This window comes from Macaca thibetana, chromosome 10, assembly GCF_024542745.1.
Source record: "Macaca thibetana thibetana isolate TM-01 chromosome 10, ASM2454274v1, whole genome shotgun sequence".
In the NCBI taxonomy this organism is placed as follows: Eukaryota; Metazoa; Chordata; class Mammalia; order Primates; family Cercopithecidae; genus Macaca; species Macaca thibetana.
In genome coordinates, this window is record NC_065587.1 from 74,437,603 (window position 1) to 74,460,874 (window position 23,272).

Sequence of the window (23,272 nt, forward strand, 5' to 3'; positions counted from 1 at the left end):
TTAAATAGGAATCAGGTAATTTGTGGGTATTAGTGGGTAGCCACCCACTTCATCCTTTTGAGAGGCTGGCTTTGCCCTTTGGAATTTTAGAAACATCTGGCTCACTGTTTTTCTGAAAAGTATGCTGACTTCAGTCAGTTGCAAGGATAATGAGCATTTACAACTAGACACTATTAGTGCACAACAGGTTAAGTGCTTTTCTCTTTCAGAGAAAAGGTCTTATTACCTCCTTTTTTTTTTTTTTTTTTTGGTTGAGATAGGGTCTCACTCTGTCACCCAGGCTGGAGTGTTGTGGCACGATCTCGGCTTACTGCAACCTCCACCTCTCAGGTTCAAGAGATTTTCCTGCCTCAGCCTCCTGAGTAGTTGGGATTACAGGCACCGCCATCACACCCGGCTGATTTTTGTATTTTTAGTAGAGATGAGGTTTCACCATGCTGGCCAGGCTGGCCTAGAACTCCTGAACTCAGGTGATCTGCCTGCCTCAGCCTCCCAAAGTGCTGGGATTACAGGCGTGAGTCACCATGCCCGGCTACCTCCTCTTTAAAGAAAAGGAACAACAGGAGCACCAGGAGCTGATGCTGCGGCCTGCAGGAGACATGGAGTTAGCACTTGGCCTCTCTCCTGAGTCTATGTGGCCATCCACAACAAAGAAGGAAGCCAATTAAAGATAATAAGCCTAAGGAAAGCGATGTCTTCACATTTTTATTTTCTACTTCAATTGAGTTGGGGCATCTGAGTTTCTTAATTACACATTTTTCTTTCATTTATGCTTTTATTAGTGATTTTCCATGGCTTGGCCTTTAAGCAAGCCACTTTAGCAACGAGGCACTCTGACACTGGGGTTGTTATAACACACATGAGGGATGTTTCTAAAACACACAGAGGATTTGGGTCACAGCTATCTAGTACAGGGTTGTCTGCTGCATCTATTTTAATGATTTAATACTTCATGAGTTCAACATGCTCTGGTTCAAATTTTTTCCTCAATTAATACTAACTTTTAAATTATTTTCTGAGGTTGGGAATAGTAATTGTTATTCCTTTTGAGATAATAGCCTTCTTTGCCGTTTTGTGTGTGTGTGTGTGGTTTTGTTTTTTGAGACAGAGTCTTGCTCTGTGACCCAGGCTGGAGTGCAGTGGCATGATCTTGGCTCACTGCAACCTCCACCTCCCAGGTTCAAGCGATTCTCCTGCCTCAGCCTCCTGAGTAGCTGGGACTATAGGTGCGTGCCACCATGCCAGGCTAATTTTTTGTATTTTTAGTAGAGATGGGGTTTCACCGTGTTAGCCAGGATGGTCTGGATCTCCTGACCTCGTGATCCACCCACCTCAGCCTCCCAAAGTGCTGGGAATACAGGTGTCAGTCACCGCTCCCAGCTCTTTGCAGTTTTAGTATTTTAATATCTTTTTAGCCAGCTCTGCCACATATGAGATCTGTCACTGCTTATCTATTAATACATTCTGTGCCTTAGTTTCTTCATCTGTAAAAGGGATATAATAACAGTATCTTTTTTTTTTAAGAGGTGCTAGGAATGAACTCAGGGAATAACAATATCTTAATCACAGCATTGTGTGAAGAGTAAATAAATAAATTCATGTAAATCATTCTCTTATTACAGTTCTGGAACACTCTACCAAGTTTAGCTAAGCTATTATTAACATTATTATAATTGTTTTGAATTACAAAATTAGTATGTGCTTGTTATTAAAAAAAAAAAAAAGAAAGAAAGAAAGTTCATGCTGACTGTAGTGGCTCATGCCTATAATCCCAGCACTTTTGGATGCTCAGTTGGATCGCTGAGCTCAGGAGTTCGAGACCAGCCTGGACAACATGGTGAAACCCGATCTCAACAAAAAATACAAAAATTAGCTGTGCATGGTGGTGTGTGCCTGTAGTCCCAGCTTCTCGGGAGGCTGAGGTGAGAGGATCACTTGAGCCTGGGAGGCAGAGGTTGCAGTGAGCCAAGATCGTGCCACCACACTCCGACCTGGGTGGCTCATGCTTGTAATCCTAGCACTTTGGGAGACTGAGGCAGGAGGATCATTTGATGTTAGGAGTTCGAGACCAGCCTGGCCGATGTGGTGAAACCCTATCTTTACTAAGAAATACAAAAAAATGAGCCAGGCGTGGTGGTGTGCACCTGTAATCCCAGCTACTCGGAGGCTGAGGCATGAAAATAGGTTGAACCCAGGAGGCGGAGGTTGCAATGAGCCAAGATCGAGCCACGGCACTCCAGCCTGGGTGACAGAATGAGACCCTGTCTCAAAAAAAAAAAAAAAAAAAAAAAAAAAAAATCAAAACATAGAAGTTTATAAATTAAGAAATGATAGCGTCCTCTCTTGACCCAGCCCCACCCAATCTTGTTTTCTGGAGATAACCACGGTATTTGGACCACAGTCTTTCCAGGCATATTCATGCAAATGTCTTGGAACTTTGCCTGTCCCATCTAACAAATTGACCATGACATCTCTTCACATCAGCTCTGCGGGAAGCACCTCTTTACATAATATGGGTATGACCTGACCTTGCCTGATTTGTATGTGGCTCCGGTACATGTTTAGAGCGTCTTTCACATTACTATGTAGTCAAACTCTCCTTTTCCTTGGACCTACCGGGTTTTGTCTAATGCTTTTAAAGACCTTTGCCGTCAGGAGCATTGAGAAATACACTTGCCAGGATTGGAAAATGAAGAGGCCTGGTGTGGTGGCCTGTAATCCCATCATTTTGGGAGGCAGAGGCAGGAGGATCGCTTGAGCCCAGGAGTTTGAGACTAGCCTAGGCAACATAGTGAGACCTCGTGTCCACAAAAAATAAAAAAAAAAAAAAATCAGCTGGGCATAGTGATGTGCTCCCGTAATCCTAGCTGCTCAGGAGTGTTAGGTGATAGATCACTTGAGCACAGGAGGTTGAGGCTGCAGTGAGCTCTAATCATGTCACTGCATTCCAGCCTGGGCAACAGACTGAGACCCTATCTGGAAAAAAAAAAAAAAAAAAAAAAAAATTCCACTCAAAGGTTTTTGTCAAAAAAACAAGTGGATATTCAAAAAGAGAAAAAAAAAACTGAGTGATTGGTATATCTTTGACAGTGAGATGTTTCTATTAACATGCTTTTTAAGTTGAAAGATAAAGTTGTATGTATTTACCATGTATAACATGATGTTTTAAAATATATATACATTATGGAATGACTAAATCTAGCTCATTAACTAAGGCATTGCCTCACATAGTTTTCACTTTTGTGGTAAGAATGCTTCACATCTGCCCTCTTAGCATTTTCCAAGAATACAATGTATTACTGACTATCGCCGCCACATTATATAATGATCTCTTGAAGTTATTCCTCCTATTTAACTGGAATTTTGGCCATCATCTCTCCAGACTGTCCTCCTCACAACCACCTCATCTCCTGGTAACCACCATTTCACTCTCTCTCTTTTTTTTTTTTTTTTTTTTGTTTGAGACAGAGTGTAGCTTTGTCACTCAGGCTAGAGTGCAGTGGCACAATCTTGGCTTACTGCAACCTCTGCCTCCCAGGTTCAAGTGATTCTCCTGTCTCAGCCTCCCGAGTAGCTGGGATTACAGATGTGTGCCACCATGTCCGCTAATTTTTGTATTTTTAGCAGAGGTAGGGTTTCACCATGTTGGCCAGGCTGGTCTCCAACTCCAGACTTCAGGTGATCCATCTGCTTCAGCCTCCCAAAGTACTGGGATTACAGGCATGAGCCCCCACGTCCAACCCACCATTTTACTCTCTACCTCTACAAGATCAACTTTTTTGGTTTCTACATTTGAGTGAGATCACACAGTATTTGTCTTTCTGTGATTGGCTTATTTCACTTAGCATAATGTCCCCTAGGTTCACTGCATGCTGTTGCAAATGACAGGAGTTTTCTTTTATGGCTGAATAGTATTCCATTGTGTGTATATACCACATTTTCTTTATCAGTTTATCCATTGATGGACACTTAGATTGATTTATTTCCCTTCCTTCTCCCTTCCTCCCTCCCTCCCTCCCTCCCTTCCTTCCTTCTTTCCTTGCTTCCTTGCTTTCTTGCTTTCCTTTTTTTTTTTTTTTTGATGGAGTCTCACTCTGTTGCCCAGGCTGGAGTGCAGAGGTGCGATCTTGGCTCACTATAAACTCCATCTCCCGGATTCAAGCAATTCTCAGGCCTCAGTGTAATCACACCCAAGTAGCTGGGATTACAGGCGTGCACCAACACACTTGGCTAATTTTTGTATTTTTAGTATAGACGGGGTTTCACCATGTTGGCCAGGCTGGTCTCGAACTCCTGACCTCAAGTGATCTACCTTCCTCAGCCTCTCAAAGTGCTGGGAGTACAGGCATGAGCCACCACGCCTGGTATAACCCCATCTCTACATAAAATACAAAAGTTAGCTGAATGTGGTGGCGTGTACCTGTAGTCCTAGCTACTTGGAAGGCTGAAGTAGAAGGATGGCTTAAGCACAGGAGGTGGAGGTTTCAATAAGTCAAGATTGTGCCACTGCACTCCAACATCGGCAACAGAGCCAGACTCTGACTCAAAAAAAAAAAAAAGAAAGCCTTGAGGCTCATTAATTATTATACTTAACCCTTGAACTTTTGTGACATTTCCTTACCACTTTCTTAAAGCCAAGTCCCTAGATGAGAAAGTAATTAGATCAAGGTTCAGAATGGCAAAGAGAGATAAGATAATTGCAAATAACATCATCCTACTTTGAAAGAGCTATTTTGGTCTTTCAACTAAAATGACTTTTTTCTGTTGAAAGAAATTTGGCTGATGTAGCTGGCTCAGCTGATGGCAGAAAATCAACAAAATATGAAGAGTTTCATAAAATTGTGGCATCACTCAATTTATGCAGTCATTATATAATCAATGGCAAAACAGAAGGGACTCTAAAACAATTTATAATTTACTTTGGGAATGCAATAAACTACTTTGTTGTCGCTGGCAAGATTTTGTTGTGATGCTTATTTCAAGTAGCTTTCATTTCTTATGCATGGACTAACTAAAAGTGGCAAGACAGTATGGTCAGAGGCATGCTTATGAAACTGCCTTTGCAAAAATTACAACTGAGAAAATTATGATGGTGAAAGAGATCTGACCTGACTCCATCTTGCTTCTAACCTCCAAGCTGTCCTTGTTCATTCCTGGGTGTAGGCTGAGCTAACTTTGGGAGTTTATGGCTTAACTTTGAAACAAAGAAGATAACAACCCTTCCCCAAAACAAATCCCTTTCCTGGGGACTAGACTGCCTTTGCAGGCCTAGTAAATAAGCCTCAAGGTTAGAAATCATGGTTTAGGGTTCATGCAGCTGGCTGGCAGGGGGTGCGGGGGGAAATCTGAGGTCAGGAGTTCAAGACCAGCCTAGCAAACTTGGTGAAACCCCATCTCTACTAAAAATACAAAAATTAGCCGGATGTAGTGGCATGCACCTGTAGTCCCAGCTACTTGGGAGACTAAGGCAGGAGAATCGCTTGAACCCCTGAGGCGGAGGTTGCAGTGAGCCAAGATAGCACCAGCGCACTCCAGCCTGGGTGACAAAGCAAGACTCCATAACAACAACAGCAACAACAATAAACTAAGACCAGTGCTTGAGATATTTTCCAGACCTTGCACTTGATGGATTAGCTGGCATCACCCAGATCAATAAACAGGCTCATCTGGTCTTGTGGCCCCCACCCAGGAATTGACTGAGTGCAAGAGGACAGTTTCGACTCCCTATGATTTCATCTCTGACTTGATCAATCAGCACTCCCCACTTTCCGATCCCCTACCCACCAAATTATCCTTAAAAAACTCGATACCTGAGTTTCAGGGTGACTGATTTGAGTAATAATAAACTCTGGTTTCCTATGCAGCTGGCTCCGCATTTATTAGACTCTTTATCTATTGCAATTCCCATGCCTTGATAAATCGGCTCTGTCTAGGCAGCGGGCAAGAAGAATCCATCGGGTGGTTACACTTATATGGCAAAGAAAGTCACTATCGACTTCAGAAATTTGCAACAGAAGCCCATAGAAAGATAAGTCTCATCATGGAAAAGCCACAACAGAATAAATAAGAGTTAATTTATACCCAGACTTTTTTTTCAAGCAAAGGTTGACACTAGCAAAGCCTTTAAGGTTTGTTTCACTGATAACAAGCCATGAAGAAGTCATGTTTCTGAGATTTCTTGGAGGATATAAGGTTGAGTGGGGTGTGAATGAGGAGTGGGGAACAGGGGAGACCTGGGAAGAGATTTATTTATTTGTGCATATAACAATGATTTCTGAGTACTTACATATGAGTCACTGAGCTGGGCTCTGAAATACAAGCAGAAAAAAAGATAAACACGGTCTTTGCCTTTGAGATACTTACATTTTGGTGGGAAAAGTAGGAAGGACAAAGGAATTTAGAGTAATCTGGGTAAACAAAGGAATGTGAGCATCCCTGCAAGGGACAACTAACTCCTTTCAGATAAGTCAGAGAAGGTTCCTGGAGGAAAAATTGGCTAAAGCTGAAATTGTAAGGATGACAAACATCAAAGAAGAGGGAAGAGTGTTCATAAGGGAAGAAATTGCACGGGGGAAAAGCTCAGAATTGAGAGAGTGTAAGCATGGAATATTTAAGGAGAAGAAAGTCTGGGCATGGTGGTTCACACCTGTAATCCCAGCACTTTGGGAGGGCAAGGCGGGCGGATCACTTGAGGTCTGGAGTTCGAAACCAGCCTGACCAACACGGTAAAAACCCATCTCTACTAAAAATAAAAAAAATTAGCTGGGCATGGTGGCGCATGCCTGTAATCCCAGCTGCTCAGGAGGCTGAGGCAGCCGGGAGGCAGAGGTTGCAGTGAGCTGAGATCGTGCCACTGCACTCTAACCTGGGTAACAGAGTGAGACTCCCTCTAAAAAAAAAAACACAAAGAAAAGAACAGTGTATAGGTAAAATAATCATCTTAAGTCCAGGACTCCTAATTTATGGGTTATTATTCCAGTGTAGGCATCGATAAGAGGCTATGAGTATACACTACTCTTTCAAGAAAATGGTGAAAGGGGAAAATAGCCTTCAGTTTTGTTAAATTTTATAGGAGGTCATTGATTTGGTCTGACCTCCTGCAGTAGGCCCCAGCAGGCCAGGCCAAATCAGAACTGAGTTACTTGTGCTAAGTGCCACATAATCAGACTGAACTTTGAAACAAGCCCATCTTCCAGAAAACGGGAGATTCCTGTCAATCTAAGTAAATATAATAAGGAAGTCTCCTCTGTTTTAACTCTACAAGGAAAGTAACTTTGAAATGATCAATTTGCAGGGCCGGGTGCGGTGGCTCATGGCTGTAATCACAGCACTTTGGGAGACCCAGGCAGGAAAATCACTTGAGGTCAGGCGTTCAAGACTAGCCTGGCCAACATGGCAAAACCCTGTCTCTACTAGAAATACAAAAATTAGCCGGGCATGGTGGTGCACGCCTGTGATCCAGGTACTAGGGAGGCTGACACACAAGAATTGCTTTAACTCGGGAGGTGGAAGTTGAGATTGCACCAGGGCACTCCAGCCTGGACAACAGAGTAAGACTGTCTCAGAAAAAAAAAAAAAAAGGAACCATCAATTTGCTTTTTATTCTTTCTGCATTATTTAGCTCCTTTTCTGCCTACGAAGCCAACATTGTCTGCTCAGCTCATTGGAACATTCAATTTTATAGAATGAGATGTTGCCCGATTCTAGAATTATAAACAAAAGCCAATTAGATCTTTAAGCTAAATCTTAATTTTGTAATTTTGTCTTCATAGTCTCTTTTTTGTGGTCCTGCAGTTGTGGCAGTTATGTAGTTATCTGCATGCATCAGAATATTAAAATATTTTCATCCTCATCTCTAATTTCTACTTTTCATATTTTTAAAATGTAGGCATTTAAGTTTATTTATTTATTTATTAAAACTGTTTGGTAGAGACAAGGTCTCCACTGTGTTGCCTAGGTGGGTCTTGAACTCCTTGCCTCAAGTAATCCTCTCATCTTGGCCTCCCAAAGCAGTGGGATTACAAGGGCATGCAACCCCACCCTCTCCAAGACATTGAATTTTTTTTTTTTTTTTTTTTTTTTGAGACGGAGTTTTGCTCTCGTTGCCCAGGCTGGAGTGCAATGGCACGATCTCGGCTCACCACAACCTCCGCCTTCTGGGTTCAAGTGATTCTCCTGCCTCAGTCTCCCGAGCAGCTGCGATTACAGGCTGCACCACCATGCTCAACCTCAGGTGATCCTCCTGCCTTGGCCTCCCAAAGTGCTGGGATTACAGGCGTGAGTCACGGAGCCCAGCCGAATTTTTTTTTTTTTTTTTCAAAGACAGGGTCTAGCTCTGTTGCCCAGGTTAGAGTGCAGTGGCGAGAACATGGCTAACTGCAGCCTTGACCTCTCAGGCTCAAGCAATTATCCCACCTCAGCCCCCCAACTACCTGGACCTACAGGCATGTGCCACCATGCCTGGCTAATTAAAAAATTTTTTTTTCTTGTAGAGACAGGGTCTCCCTACGTTGCCCAGGCTGGTCTCGAACTCCTGGCCTCAAGTGATCAGTCTCAGCCTCCCAAAGTGCTGGAACTACAGGCATGAGCCACCGCGCCCGGCCAACATTTAAATTTTTGAATATTTTTTCTGTTCCCTTAGTGTTTACCAAGCACATTTATCGACAAGCCTCTTCAGGAAAACTGCCCAATATAACCACACGTGGCAAGCCTCGTTGTCAGGACAAAAGCCTCAGTCAACATGGCCGCGAAGGGCTTCCATTGCCCTTCGCTGCCCTCAGTAAGGATGGCTCCGGTGACTTCCTTCGAACCTCACATTTCCCATAACAAAGATGGCGCCATTGCTTCCGCGTTCCGGTTGCGGATGGTGAGTGTATTGGGGGGCTTGGCGGCTTTTCTCGTCAGTTTTCTGAAGTGCTTTGGAGAGAGGTAAGCAGGAGGTGGGGGTGGGGGGGTTGGAGTGGTGGGGGTAGGGGTCACAGCAATGCCTCTGATCGTTATCTCTCAATTAGGAAGTTATGGAGGCTTTCCTTGGCATGTCAGGATTTCCTGTTAGCTCTCCGCCCCTTCCGCCCCAACACACGGTCTCTGCAGCCTCTGCTTTGGGGAATCGTGGAAATTTGTGGGTAGTAAGTATGGATAAGCTTCTTTTTTAAAAAACAAAAATTTTTTTTCAGTGACTTGCCACTTCAGGAGGTTCTGCTAAAAAAACAAACAAACAAACAAAAAACCCCCAGCTTTCTTGGGAAATGTATATTCACATACCATGTAAAGTTTGCCCATTTAAAGCGTAAAAAAAAAATCAAAGCCGAGCATAGTGGCATTCGCCTGTAGTCCCAACTGCTCAGGAGACTGAGGTGAGAGGATCGCTTGTGCCCCAGAGTTCCAGGCTGCAGTGAGCCGAGATCGCGCCACTGCACTCCAGCCTGGGAGACAGAGCAAGACAACGTACCTAAAAATAAATAATAAAGTGTAACATTAAGAGTTTTGTTGTTGTTGTTGAGAGAATTGTGCATTTATTACTGTGATCTCATTTTAGAATATTTTCATCACCCCAAAGAAAAATTCTGCCTCCAGTAGCAGTCATTCTACATTCACCACGTCCACTCCACCCCAAGTCCTAGACAATTGCTAGTATACTTTCTGTGTGTATGGCCTTGCCACTTTGCACGTTTGATATAAATGAAATCATACAGTGTGACTGGCTTCTTTCATTAAGTATAATGTCAACGTTTTAGTGACTAGCTTATTTCATGACTTTTTTTTTTTGAATCAGTCTCATGAGTCTCACTCAGGCTGGACTCACTCCCAGGCTGGAGTGCAGTGTCAGGATCTTGGCTCACTGCATCCTCTGCCGCCCGGGTTCAAGCTAGTCTCCCGCCTCAGTCTCCCGAGTAGCTGGAACTACAGGCGCCTGCCACCACGTTCGGCTAATTTTTGGATTTTTAGTAGAGACGGGGTTTCACCATCTTGGCCAGGCTGGTCTTGAACTTCTCAGCTCTTGATCAACCTGCCTCAGCCTCCCAAAGTGCTGAGATTACAGGTGAGAGCCACTATGCCCGGCCGACTATCTTCTTATACTATGTATAATATTTTCAAAGCTTGTCTTTGCAGCATCTGTCAGACTGTTAGCGGATAAATAAAACTCTGTAAACTATTTTAAAGCAGTGGTATTCTGAGCCAGTATGAGTTACCTTGGCCCAGAGAGAAAACACAAACCCAAAAAGCCTTGAGTAAGTGATCCCGAGGCAGTTGGGTTATAGTTTGTTTTTTTACATTTTAGGGAGACAGGAGTTACAGGCAAAGACATAAATCAATACATGGAAGGTATACATTGGTTAGACCCAAAAAGGCGGATATCTCAATGGGTGGTCTTAGAAGTCATAGGTGGATTTTAGGGATTCTTTAGCTGACAGTTGCTTGAGAGAGTTAAGCTTTGTCTAAAGACTTGAAGTCCGTAGAAAAGAATGCTTGAACTAAGATAAGGGAGTTGTGTTGTTCAAGGTCCTTGTTACGCAGTTGAAGCGTGAGTAGCAGCCTCAGAGAATAGATGGGCCAGGCGCGGTGAATAGATGGGCTGGGCTCCAAGGCTCACGCCTCTAATCTCAACACTTTGTCAGGCTGAGGCAGGCCAATCACTTGAGGTCAGGAGTTCAAGACCAGCCTGGCCAACATGGTGAAACACCATCTCTACTAAAAATACAAAAATTAGCCAGGCACGGTGGCATGCGCCTGTAATCCAGCTACTTGGGAGGCTGAGGCACGAGACAAAGGTTGCAGTGAGCCAAGATCATGCTACTGCACTCTAGCCTGGATGACAGAGTGAGACTCCATCTCAAAAAAAAAAAAAAAAAAAAAAAAAAGAAAAGAGAATAGACAGTAAATGTCTCTTTTTGGAAAATTAAGTGTCAGAATTAATCTTTCCTGGATATGGGAAAGGCCTAGAAAGGGAAATCCTGGCTGCATTAATGGAGAGTCTCTGTAGATGCAAATTTCTGTTACAAAAGACAGCTTTGTAGCTTTGTAGGGCCATTTCAAAATATGTCAAAGAAATATATTTTGGGCTTTTTTTTTGAGACAGAGTCTTGCTCTGTCAACCATACTGGAGTTCAGTAGCACGATCTCAGCTCACTGCACCCTCTACTTCCTGGGTTCAAGCAGTTCTCCACCTCAGCCTCTGGAGCAGCTGGGATTACAGGTGCGCGCCACCACGCCTGACTAATTTTTGTATTTTGTTTGTTTGTTTGTTTTTGAGACGGAGTCTTGCCCTGTCACCTAGGCTGTAGTGCAGTGGCACAATCTCAGCTCACTGCAACCTCCACCTCCTGAGTTCAAGCGATTCTCCTGCCTCAGCCTACCGAGTAGCTGGGATTACAGGCACGCATCGCCATGCCCAGCTAATTTTTTGTATTTTCAATAGAGACGGTGTTTCACCATGTTGGCCAGGCTGGTCTCAAACTCCTGACCTCAAGTGATTCACCCACCTCTGCCTCCCAAAGTGCTGGGATTACAGGCGTGAGCCACCACACCCGGCCTACATAAAATATTTTTATTTCCTTCAGGGTTTGATATCTGTCATGTGATGCTATACCAGTGTCAGGTTGGAAGGTAAGCAACATTATACCAGTTTAATTAAAAAAAAAAAAAAAACCCGTTTAACAAAATGTTATAGTCTGTAGGGTGTATCCTAACCTATGTCTTGCATGGCCTAGGTCTTGTTTATAATTTGGTATCTTTGTTAGCTATATATATAAATATAAAACATAGAGACAAGGTCTTGCCATGTGGCCCAGGCTGGTGTCGAACTCTTGGTCTCAAATGATCCTCTCACCTCGGCCTCCCAAAGTGATACAGAAGCTAAAAGAAACGAATTAGGCAGTTAGCGAGGGTTAGCAAATCCTTGGTAAAGTTTTCTTTTTAATAAAAAGCAGCCCCCAAATAATTTCTTAAAAAAAAGCAGCCTGAAAAATCAAGCTGCAAGCATAGATGAACAAGCTGGAAGCTTGCGTGGGTAAATGCCGGCAGCTGTGCCAATAGAAAAGGGCTGGATGCCAGGTATATTCAACATGGAGGTTTCCTCTTCCCTTTTCTTTGTCGCCACATGTACAAGCAACATGGCACTGGCCAGGTTAAAACTATTTGTATAATAAAAGATTAGGGTGGGATGTCTAGCCTCTTCGCATGCTTTGTAAAAGGCGCACCTGGTCCAACCAACCCTCTGTGCCCCATGTAAATCAGATACTGGCTCCTCAAGCTCATCTCTACAACCAACCTCATCTTGCCCCAAACGGGGGAGATCCGTTCGGAACCCCCGCCCCGCTGCATGGGAGAGCTTTTCTCTTTTGCCTATTAAACTTTCCTCTCTTAAACACACTCCTTGTGTGTTCATGTCTTTGATTTCCTTGGCATGAGACAATGAACCTCGGGTATTACCCCAGACAAGCAATGCCACTTCAGAAGTGTTGGGATTACAGGCGTCAGCCACCACACCTAGGCATAGTTTGGTATCTTATTGCCACAGAGAGTCCGTTTGGTCAGTCATATGATTTTTTTTTTTTTTCTTGAGACAGGGTCTCGCTCTGTCACCCAGGCTGGAATGCAGTGGTGTGACCTCAGCTCACTGCAGCCCCAACCTCCTGGGCTCAAGCAATCCTCCCATCTCAGCCTTCTGAGTAGCTGGGACTATAGGCATGCACCACCATGCCTGGCTAGTTTTTGTATTTTTTGTAGAGTCAGGTTTTCACCATGTTGCCCAAGCTGGTCTTGAACTCCTGGGCTTAAGTGATCTTCCTGCCTCAGCCTCCCAAAGTGCTGGGACTAGAGGTGTCAGCCCCTGCACCTGACCATGATCTCTATTTTAACATTCATGTCGGTCAGCTGTTCTGCCTGAACTCCAAAAAGAGGTGGGTATAATGAGGTATGTCTAACCTCCTTTCCCATTGTTGATGAAAGAAGCCAAACTCTGTAAAAAATTTAAAGAGGTTTATTCTGAGCCAAATATGAATGACCATAGCCCGTAACACAGCATCTGGAGGTCCTGAGAACTTGTGCCCAAGGTAGTTAGATTACAGCTTGGTTTTATACATTTTAGGCCTCAAAATGTATAAATGTTTGGGGAGAGGGTTTCAGGTCATAGGTGAATTCAAACTGATTGGAAATTGGTTGCTTTGCCTGAAGTGTTGAAGTCAGCATAAAGAAATGTTTGAGTTGGGCGGGGCACGGTGGCTCACACCTGTAATCCCAGCACTTTGGGAGGCCAAGGTGGGCGGATCACCTGAGGTCAGAAGTTCAAGACCAGCCTGGCCAACATGGTGAAACCCCATCTCTACTAAAAATACAAAAATTAGCTGGGCGTGGTGATACATGCCTGTAATTCCAGCTACTCGGGAGGCTGAGGCAGGAGAATCGGTTAAACCTGGGAGGCAGAGGTTGCAGTGAGCTGAGATCACACCACTGCACTACAGCCTGGGTAACAGAGCGAGACCCTGTCTCAAAAAAAAAAAGAAAAAAGAAAAAGAAAAGAAATGCTTGAGTTAAGATAAGGGGGGTTGTGGAAGCCAAGGTTCCTGTTGTATAGATGAAGCCTCTAAGTAGCAGGCTTTAGAGAGAATAGGTGCTAAATATGTCTTATGAGGCCTTAAAAGAGTCTTCTGGATGAGACCTACTAAGACAGGGGTCCTCAATCCCTGAGGATTTTCAAATGTTAAAACAACTTTGAATTTCTGGGATTAGGTCTATGTAGTCATAGAATATGATCCTCTTATATGTTGCTAGATTTGATTTCTTGCACTATCTTTTTCTGGTTTTGATGTCAGGGTAATACAGGATGCACAGAATGAATTGAGAAGCGTTCCCTCCTCTTCCATATGTTAGAAGCGTTATCCAGGAGAGGGAGATGCACTTCTGCTGGAAGAAAGGACAAGTGCAGTGGTGGGAGGAACCAGGGTATATTGGAGAACCTGAAGGAAATCCATTATGTCAGATGCAGGGTCAGTGAGGGGGTCCGAGGTACAAGCTAAGGCGGAGGGATTTGGGCTAGAGATGTTTCTTGGTGGTAATTAATGTCTCAGAGAAGGAAAGGAAAGGGAAGGAGTGAGCTTTGGGCCAAGTATTTTATTTTAATTTTTATTGTGAGACGGAGTCTTGCTCTGTTGCCGAGATTGGAGTGCAATGGCACGATCTCGGCTCACTGCAACCTCCACCCCCTGGGTTCAAGCCATTCTCCTGCCTCAGCCTCCCGAGTAGCTGGGATTACAGGTGCCCACCACCATGCCTGGCTAATTTTTGTATTTTTAGTAGAGACGGGGTTTCACCCTCTTGGTCAGGCTGGTCTCGAACTGCTGACCTCGTGATCCACCAACCTCGGCCTCCCAAAGTGCTGGGATTACAGGTGCCCACAGCGCCCAGCCTCAGGCCATGTCTTAAGGAAGTCCATTTTGAGATGGAGGATAGAAACAGGCAAAGAGGTGGGAGGACGGTTTGGGGAAGGTCATCCTGAAAAGAAAAGAAGTATCTAGAAGTTATGAGTTGAGGAAATGAGCCAATTGTGGGGTCTTTTGCGATGTTTGTGGAGGGGAGAGGAGACTGGCTGTGAGGAGAGCAGATGTCAAATTTTTTTTTTCTTTCTTTCTCATCTGTCTTGACACTTTTTTTTTTTTTTTTTTTTTTTTTTTTTGAGATGGAGTCTTGCACTGTCCGCCGGGCTGGAGTGCAGTGGCGTGATCTCAGCTCACTGCAACGTCCACCTCCCGGCTTCAAGTGATTCTCCTGCCTCAGCCTCCCAAGTAGCTGGGATTGCAGGTGCCTGCCACCATACCCAGCTAATTTTTGGTATTTTTAGTAGAGTCGGGGTTCCACTATGTTGGCCAGGCTGGTCTCAAACTCTTGACCTCGTGATCTGCCCTCCTCGGCCTCCCAAAGTGCTGGGATTATAGGCATGAGCCACCGCAGCCGGCTGACAACTTTTTTTAATTAATTTTTTTTTTTTTTTTGAAAGAGTCTTGCTCTATTGCCCAGGCTGGAATGCAATGGTGCAATCTCAGCTCACTGCAACCTCTGCCTCCTGGCTTCAAGCGATTCTCGTGCCTCAGCCTTTTCAGTAGCTGGGATTACGGGCGTGCACCACCACGCCCAGATAATTTTTTGTATTTTTAGTAGAGATGGGATTTCGCCATGTTGGCAAGGCTGGTCTTGAACTTCTGGCCCCAAGTGATCCATCCACCTTGGCCTCCCAAAGTGCTGGGATCATGGTCTAAAAATTTTTTAGATAGGGTGTAGCTCTGCTACTCAGGCCGGAGTACAGTGGCATAATCACAGCTGACTGTAGCCTCGACTTCCTGAGCTCGAGTGATCCTCCCACCTCAGCCTCCTGAATCTGAGTAGCTGGGAGTACAGGTGCATGCCTTTTTTTTTTTTTTTTGTAGGGATGGGGTTTCACCATGTTGCCTAGGCTGGTCTCAAATTCTTGGGCTTAAGCAATCTACTTGCCTTGGTTTCCCAAATTGCTAGGATTGAAGGCATGAGCCACTGTGCCCAGCCAACTTTTTATTTTAATATAATTTTATATCTTAAAAAAAATTCATGACTAGTACAACGAATTCCCAAATAATGTTTTCCAGATTCGCCAGTTATCTACACTTGCACCATTTAACCATTTACTTTATCATTCTCTGTCTCTTTATTTTTATACACACACACACATACATGCACATCTATATTTGACAGTATATTGCAGATATCATGTCTCCTTATCTTTAAATATTTCAGTGGCATTTCCAATGAACGTCCTCTTTTTTGTTGAAAATGGGGGAGATTTGGGTATGTAGAAGGGTTTAAGTGAAAGGTCTAGTCAAACAGAAAAGAGAGAAAGGATTGTTGTTGCTGAAGGCTTCTGGAAAGGTCCAGAGAGTGGGATGTAAAACCCAGGGGTGTGTGTGTGAGGGGGCCTTTGCTAGGGGAGGGTCAGCTCTGCAGTTGCAAGGAGAGGTGAAGTGGAGTGCAGGTGTGGGAGCCTTTGTTATGTTTGGTAGGGGAGGTTAGGAAGTTCCTCTCTGCTGGCTTTTTTGTGTGTGGATTAAGAACCAAGATGAGGCTGGGCTCGGTGGCTCACACCTGTAATCCCAACACTTTGAGAGGCCGAGACAGGTGGATCACCTAAGGTCAGGAGTTCAAGACCAGCCTGACCATGGCAAAACCCCGTCTCTACTAAAAATACAAAAATTAGCCGGGCATAGTGGCGTGCACCTGTAGTCCCAGCTACCTGGGAGACTGAGGCAGGAGAATTGCTTGAGCCTGGGAGGAGGAGGTTGTAGTGAGCTGAGATTGTGCCACTGCACTCCAGCCTGGGTGCAAAAACAAAAACAAAAACAACCACCAAAGTGATTATGAAAAAGAGGAGGAAGATATGTGAGTGTTGGAGGAGGGTCTGCATTGAAGAAGAGTGGAGAAAACATGAAGTGGTCAAGGAGAAGAGAAGAGACAGTTATGAGATAAGGATTTTAGTATTCATTTAGTGAGACAGCCTGTTTCAGGTCGACACTCATTCATCTAGAGCACAGCCAATCTGCCCTGTTTGGTGACTCACATGGAGAGTGGGGAGGTGGTTGAGTTTGTCTAGGCTGGGGTTTTGCCAAAGGGGTGTGATGAAAAGACAAAATGGGGAAGGGGAGGGAAGTTTAGGACACTAACAAGATTTTGGATCATAGAACATACTAGATAAGGATGAAAGAAGCTGCAGCCATAAAAAAGAATGAGTTCATGTCCTTTGCAGGGACATGGATGAAGCTGGAAGCCATCATTCTCAACAAACTAACACAGAACAGAAAACCAAACACCACATGTTCTCACTCATAAGTGGGAGTTGAACAATGAGAACACATGGACACAGGGAGGGGAACAACACACATGGGGGCCTGTTCGGGGTTGGGGTCAAGGGGAAAGAGAGCATTAAGACAAATATCTAATGCATGCAGGGCTTAAAACCTAGATGACGGGTTGGTAGGTGTAGTAAACCACCATGGCACATGTATACCTACGTAACAAACCTGCACCTTCTGCACATGTATCCCAGGACTTAAAGTAAAATTAAAAATAAAAATAAAAATAAAAAAGGATGAAAGAAGCAAAGTGGCCACGGGATGGGAAACAGAGGAGCAAGTGAACTAGAGGCAGGCTGAGAAGATAGGAGCCTATACTTTGTTTCTTAATGATTACTATTTTACTTATCTGAGCTAGCCATTAGTGAGCCACAGATACTGTACTAAATATTTTTCATGTATTAATTTCTTTTTTTGTTTGTTTTGTTGTGAGATGGAGTCTCGCTTTGTCACCCAGGCTGGAGTGCAGTGGTGTGATATCGGCTCACTGCAACCTCCGCTTCCCAGGTTCAAGTGATTCTCCTGCCTCAGCCACCCCAGTAGCTGGGATTACAGGTGCACGCCACCGCTACCGGCTAATTTTTGTATTTTTAGTAGAGATGGGGTTTCACCATGTTGGCCAGGCTTGTCTTGAACTACGGACCTCAAGTGATCTGCCCACCTTGGCCTACCAAAGTGCTGAAATTATAGGCATGAGCCACTGTGCCTGGCCTCATGTATTAATTTCTTATAATTCTTATGATAACTCTAGAAGGTAAGTAGTTTTTTTTTTCCACTAAAAATTACGGTGGCTCACACCTGTAATCCTAGCACTTTGGGAGGCTGAGGTGGGTGGATCACCTGAGGTCAGGAGTTCAAGACCAGACTGACCAACATGGTGAAACCTCATCTCTACTAAAAATACAAAATTTAGCCGGTAGCGGTGGCGTGCACCTGTAATCCCAGCTACTGGGGTGGCTGAGGCAGGAGAATTGCTTGAACCTGGGAGGCGGAGGTTGCAGTGAGCCAAGATCACACCACAGCCTGAGTGACAGAGTGAGACTCTGTCTCAGAAAAAAAAAAACAACCAACTTTTATTTATTGACACCAGTTTTGGTTTAGAAATACCTTCTCTCTTTAGATTTTTCACAACATGCATTTAAAGGAAGGGAATTAGAAATAAATAAATAGCAAACTGATTCCTAAGTCACTTCTAAACTCACCCTAGCCCAAATTAACCCCACAGGCCCACTGGATCTAGGAGTCCAGCCATACTGTCGGAGTGGGTAATGATGTAGAGGGGTGAACATTTGGCCGATGGCAGAAATAAAGTGAGCAAACCAGCAGGTACATTTAATAACAAAAATGTTTGCTTTCTCGCCTGCAGGGTTTGGGGACCAGTGCCTGCTCAACACTTTTTGGGTACTTGCTGAGTCCCTTGGCTATTGTGGGGGAGGCACTTGTCATTTCCTGCCATATGAAGGCAGCAGGCTGTGAAAGAGAAAGAAAAATAGCACCACAGGCCGGGTGCGGTGGCTCACATCTGTAATCCCAGCACTTTGGGAGGCCGAGGCGGGTGGATCACGAGGTCAGGAGATTGAGACCATCCTGGCTAACATGGTGAAAGCCCGTCTCTACTAAAACACAAAAAATTAGCTGGGCGTGGTAGTGCGCACCTGTAGTCCCAGCTACTCGGGAGGCTGAGGCAAGGGAATCACTTGAACCCGGGAGGCAGAGGTTGCAGTGAGCCAAGATTGCGCCACTGTACTCAAGCCTGGAGACAGAGCGAGACCCCATCTCAAAATAAAAATAAAAATAAAAAAGAATAGCACCTCATGCCACGAAGAAGTGTATCTGTGGCTGGGCACAGTGGCTCACTCCTATAATCCCAGCACTTTGGAAGGCCGAGGTGGGTGGATCACCTGAGGTTGGGAGTTTGAGACCAGCCTGACCAACATGCAGAAACCCCATCTCTACTAAAAACACAAAATTAGCCAGGCGTGGTGGCGTGTGCCTATAATCCCAGCTACTCGGGAGGTTGACGCAGGAGAATCGCTTGAACCCGGGAGGCGGAGGTTGCACCATTGCACTCCAGCCTAGGCAACAAGAGCGACACTCCATCTCAAAAAAAAAAAAAAAAAAAAAAAAAAAAAGAGAGAGAGAAAAAAAGAAGTGTGCCTGTAAGATAAGTATTATCATTGTAAAAGGAAAATAAAAACTCAGGATTCCAGTTCACTCTGCCAGAGGAAAAAATTAAGCTGAAAGCCGAGTCATACAAGAAGCTGTCTTTCCTTTTGTTCCTAAGCAGAATACTACAGTTAAAAGGTTAAATATCTCCACAGGTAGCTACTGTATGTTCATCTTATCTTCTGTAAAGTGTCCATTTATTGAGCATGAGACCAGTGTGTAATTGACGATTCTCCTGCCTGCTCCTTTTCTCTTGTGACACATGGATGACCATACCCTCCCTCTTTCCCCTTAGCCCACTTTTCCCCTTTAAATACTGAAGCCCTCAAATTCATCTTTGGAGAAAGGGCACAGACCACAGACAGTTTCTGTGATTCTGTCTTTATTTCTTCTGGGCATGTCCTTAGCCTCAGCAAAATAAACTTCTAAATTGATTGAGACTTGTCTCAGATACTTTTTGGTTTACATCATCAAGCCATTTTATAGACAAGGAAACTGGCGGGGTGCAATGGCTCACACCCACAATCCCAGCACTTTGAGAGGCCAAGGTGGGCGGATCACTTGAGGTCAGGAGTTCGAGATCAGCTTGGCCAACACGGTGAAACCCATCTTTACTAAAAAAAATAGAAAAATTGACTGGGCATGGTGGCATGCACCTGTAATGCCAGCTACTCAGGAGGGTGAGGCAGGATAATTGCTTGAACCCAGGAGGCGGAGGTCGCAGTGAGCTGAGATCGTGCCACTGCACTCCAGCCTGGGTGACAGAACAAGACTCTGTCTCAAAATATATATATGTATATATATTTCCTTGTCTATTTATAGAACAGGTTAAGTGACTTGTCCAAGGTGACACAGCTAAAAAGTGACAGCAGGGGTTCAAACCCATTCTCTTTAACTCCACAAATGAGTATGGTTCTCCAATTCATGCTTCCTTCAGCTAACAGAGTGGGTGTTCAAAAATGCAGATTGTAAAGGCCAGGCAAGGTGGCTCATGCCTGTAATTCCAGCACTTGGGAAGCCAGAGTGGGAAGATGGCTGGCCTGAGTCCAGGAATTCAAGACCAGCCTGGGCAATATAGTGAGACCTTGTCTCAAAAAAAAAAAAAAAAAAAAAAAAAAAAAAAAGCCAAATGTGGTGTCTCATGCCTGCAGTCCCAACTACTCAGGAAGCTGAGATGGGAGGATCACTTGAGCCCAGCCCAGGAGGTTGAGGCTGTAGTCAGCTATGATCATGCCACTGCACTCCAGCCTGGGCATCAGAGCTTTAATTCAGATATAAATGGAAATATGTGTTTTAAAAATATGATGAATTGATGAGTAGATAGAAAGTTGGATAGATGGATAGTTGTGTGATGAAGCAAATCATAGTAAGAGTCTGGGGGTAGCTCTATGGATGTCTGAAACTTTTCGTGTAAAATATTTGGAGGTAAGTGGCTGAATGGAAGATAAATAAGTGAAGTTAAATCACTTCTTCTGTGTGCACCTTGATTGACTTGTATTTGTAGGTCTGTGAGAATCTGTAGAGTAATAGAAGAATGGCTGTTTCCTCCTGGTAAACAGGTTTTTATGCACTATACTTAAAGATTTCTTGTGCCTGCAACCCAGGGCATCCTGGACTCTCCAGTATTGAAAAAGAATGTTTGTTTATTTATTTATTTATTATTTTAATTTTTTTTATAGACAAGGTCTTGCTATATTGCCCAGGCTGGTCTTGAACTCCTAGCCTCAAGCGATCCTCCCAACTTGGCCTCCCAAAGTGCTGGGACTACAGGTGTGAGCCACTGTGCCCAGAAAAAAAAAAAAGAATATTTAGATTGCATAGTTCAATAACTTTTTTCATATTTGTTTATTTATTTAATTTTTGAGACAGAGTCTCACTCTGTTACTCAAACTGGAGTGCAGTGGCACGATCTCGGCTCACTGCAACCTCCACCTCCCGGGTTCAAGTGATCCTTTCGCCTGAGCCTCCAAAGTAGCTGAGACTACAGATGCGCACCTCACCACGCCTGGCTAATTTTTTTTGTAATTTTAGTAGAGATGGGGTTTCACCATGTTGGCCAGGGTGGTCTCAAACTCCTGACTTTGTGATCCACCCACCTTGGCATCCCAAAGTGCTGGGATTACAGGTGTGAGCCACCGTGCCAGGCCATGTAATTAAATCACCCTTAAGAGACGAAAATAAGCACTTCTAGAGAAGGAAGTTGAACCACATTATCAAAAGGTTTGGGACAAGGGATAATCATTGCATTCTGCTTGCCAGCCCAAGGTTGTTCACACCACAAGAAGGGTTTAATCTGCCTCCACTGCTTGTTTTTCACTTCTGTGCAACTTCACTGAGTCCCAAATAATGTATTTTATATGCACAAATCCTTTTTTTTCCTTCTTTTTTTTTTTTTTTTTTTTTTTTTTTTTTTTTAAGTAGAGACAGAGTTTCACCATGTTGGCCAGGCTGGTCTCAAACTTCTGACCTCAGGTGATCTGCTTGCCTCGGCCTCCCAAAGTGCTGGGATTACAGGGGTCAGCCACCGTGCCTGGTCATTTTTTTTTTTTTTTTTGAGATGGAGTCTTGCTCTGTCATACAGGCTGGAGTGCAGTGGCGCAATCTTGGCTCAATGCAACTTCTGCCTCCCAGATTCAAGTGATTCTCCTGCCTCAGCCTCCCAAGTAGCTGGGACTACAGGCGTGCACCACCACACCCAGCTAATTTTTTATTTTTATTTTTATTTTTAGTGGAGACAGGGTCTCAATATGTTGGCCAGGCTGGTCTCAAACTCCTGACCTCACGTGATCCACCCCATGATCCATCTCGGGGTCCCAAAGTGCTGGGATTACAGACGTCAGCTACTGTACCCAGCCGACATGTCTTCTTTTTATGGTCCAGTTCCCAGTTTGTGATGTATTTGGCATTTAAGTGATTTTGAAAACAAAGAAAATATAGGTATCACATCAATGTGCTATTTGTTTTCAAAAAGGATTCCATTCATTTCATATCACTGTTGCCACTCTCAGTTGATGGTTGATTTCAAGGCACCTTTGCAGGCAGGCAGGATATGCCAGCATCATTCACTGACCTGTTTGTTCCCCTTCCAGAAGCCTCCAGAGCAGAGTGTTAGGTAACATGAAGGGAGAAGGGGGAGACAAAGTTGCCTGGTGCGGAGGTGTTTGCTGAAGCTTCAGGCTTGGTTGGCTAATATAGAACCTGTGAAAAGACAGGATGTTCTTTCTTCTTTAGGAACCTTGATCACTCCATTCCTTTCAGGAGCAATCAGCTGATAGCTTGGCTCACTCTCTGCCTGAGTGAATGTGCACAACAGCATGCGACTGGGTGTCCTCAAACAAAAAGATCTTGCCAGGTCTCACTGTTGATTTGTTTTAATATACCTCCTATCTTTGCCTAATCACATGGTAGTTTAGGCTGCAGCACTGGGGCTGTGCAGACACAGGATGCTGGGAGGACTTTTGGCTGCATTCATCCTAGCTTAGCTGCTTTTGAGATGTGTTTCCCTGGGCAAGTGACTTTACTTCTCTCTGTGTCTGGGTCTGACTGTTAATGAGGGTACTGATAGGAGTACCTGCCTCATAGTGACAGATGAAGCTCTTAGCACAATGCCTGGCCTCTAACAAGCATTCAGTAAATGGGAACTACTCTTATGATTACGCTGCTCATGTTATTCTTAAATTACTTCTTTTTTAAATTAATTATATTTTTTCTCTTCTTATAGAGTTGAGGTCTGGCTATGTTGGCCAGGTTGGTCTTGAACTCTTGGCCTCAAACAGTCCTGCCACTTCTGCCTCCCAAAGTACTAGGATTATAGGCTTGAGCCACCACGCCCAGCCTGAAATTACTTCTTTCATTCAAACATAGGTTTTTGAGATCTTTGAAGTTCTGACTGTCATTTTAACAGCTGCATAGGATGCCATAATTTGGATATTGCCTCCTCTGAAAACTGTCTTTTCCTGTCACCTCTAACCCAGTTAATAAAAAAGCCGAATCACTGAAACTGTCACTCCTTGTTGACTCTCAGCTCCTCTTTGACACATTTCTCCATTCACTTTGTCTTTTCTTTTCTTTTTTTTTTTTTTTTTTTGAGACAGGGTCTCACTCCATCGCCCAAGCTGGAGTGCAGTGGCACAATCTCGCGTTACTGTATCCCCGACCGCCTGGCTCAAGCGATCTTCCCATCTCAGCCTCCTGAGTAGCTGGGACTACAGGCATGCACCACTCTGCCTGGC

General features: G+C 44.2%; 2 protein-coding genes across 3 annotated transcripts in view; both read left to right on the forward strand.

The window, feature by feature from the left end:
- Positions 1-23,272, forward strand: part of CHGB (chromogranin B) — an 817,086-nt gene that overhangs the window by 634,883 nt on the left and 158,931 nt on the right. The window lies entirely within an intron of this gene.
- The window catches only part of SHLD1 (shieldin complex subunit 1), a 112,033-nt gene continuing 97,611 nt past the window's right edge, over positions 8,851-23,272 (forward strand). The window contains exons 1-2 of one of the 2 annotated variants that reach the window (XM_050745251.1): positions 8,851-8,928; positions 9,012-9,128. Coding sequence is in view for 1 of the 2 variants with exons in the window: in XM_050745250.1 (XP_050601207.1) it covers positions 8,864-8,928 (65 nt within the window). In the remaining variant the exon portion in view is untranslated. The remainder of the gene's footprint in view (positions 8,929-9,011; positions 9,129-23,272) is intronic. The other variant, XM_050745250.1, reaches the window with a different exon arrangement.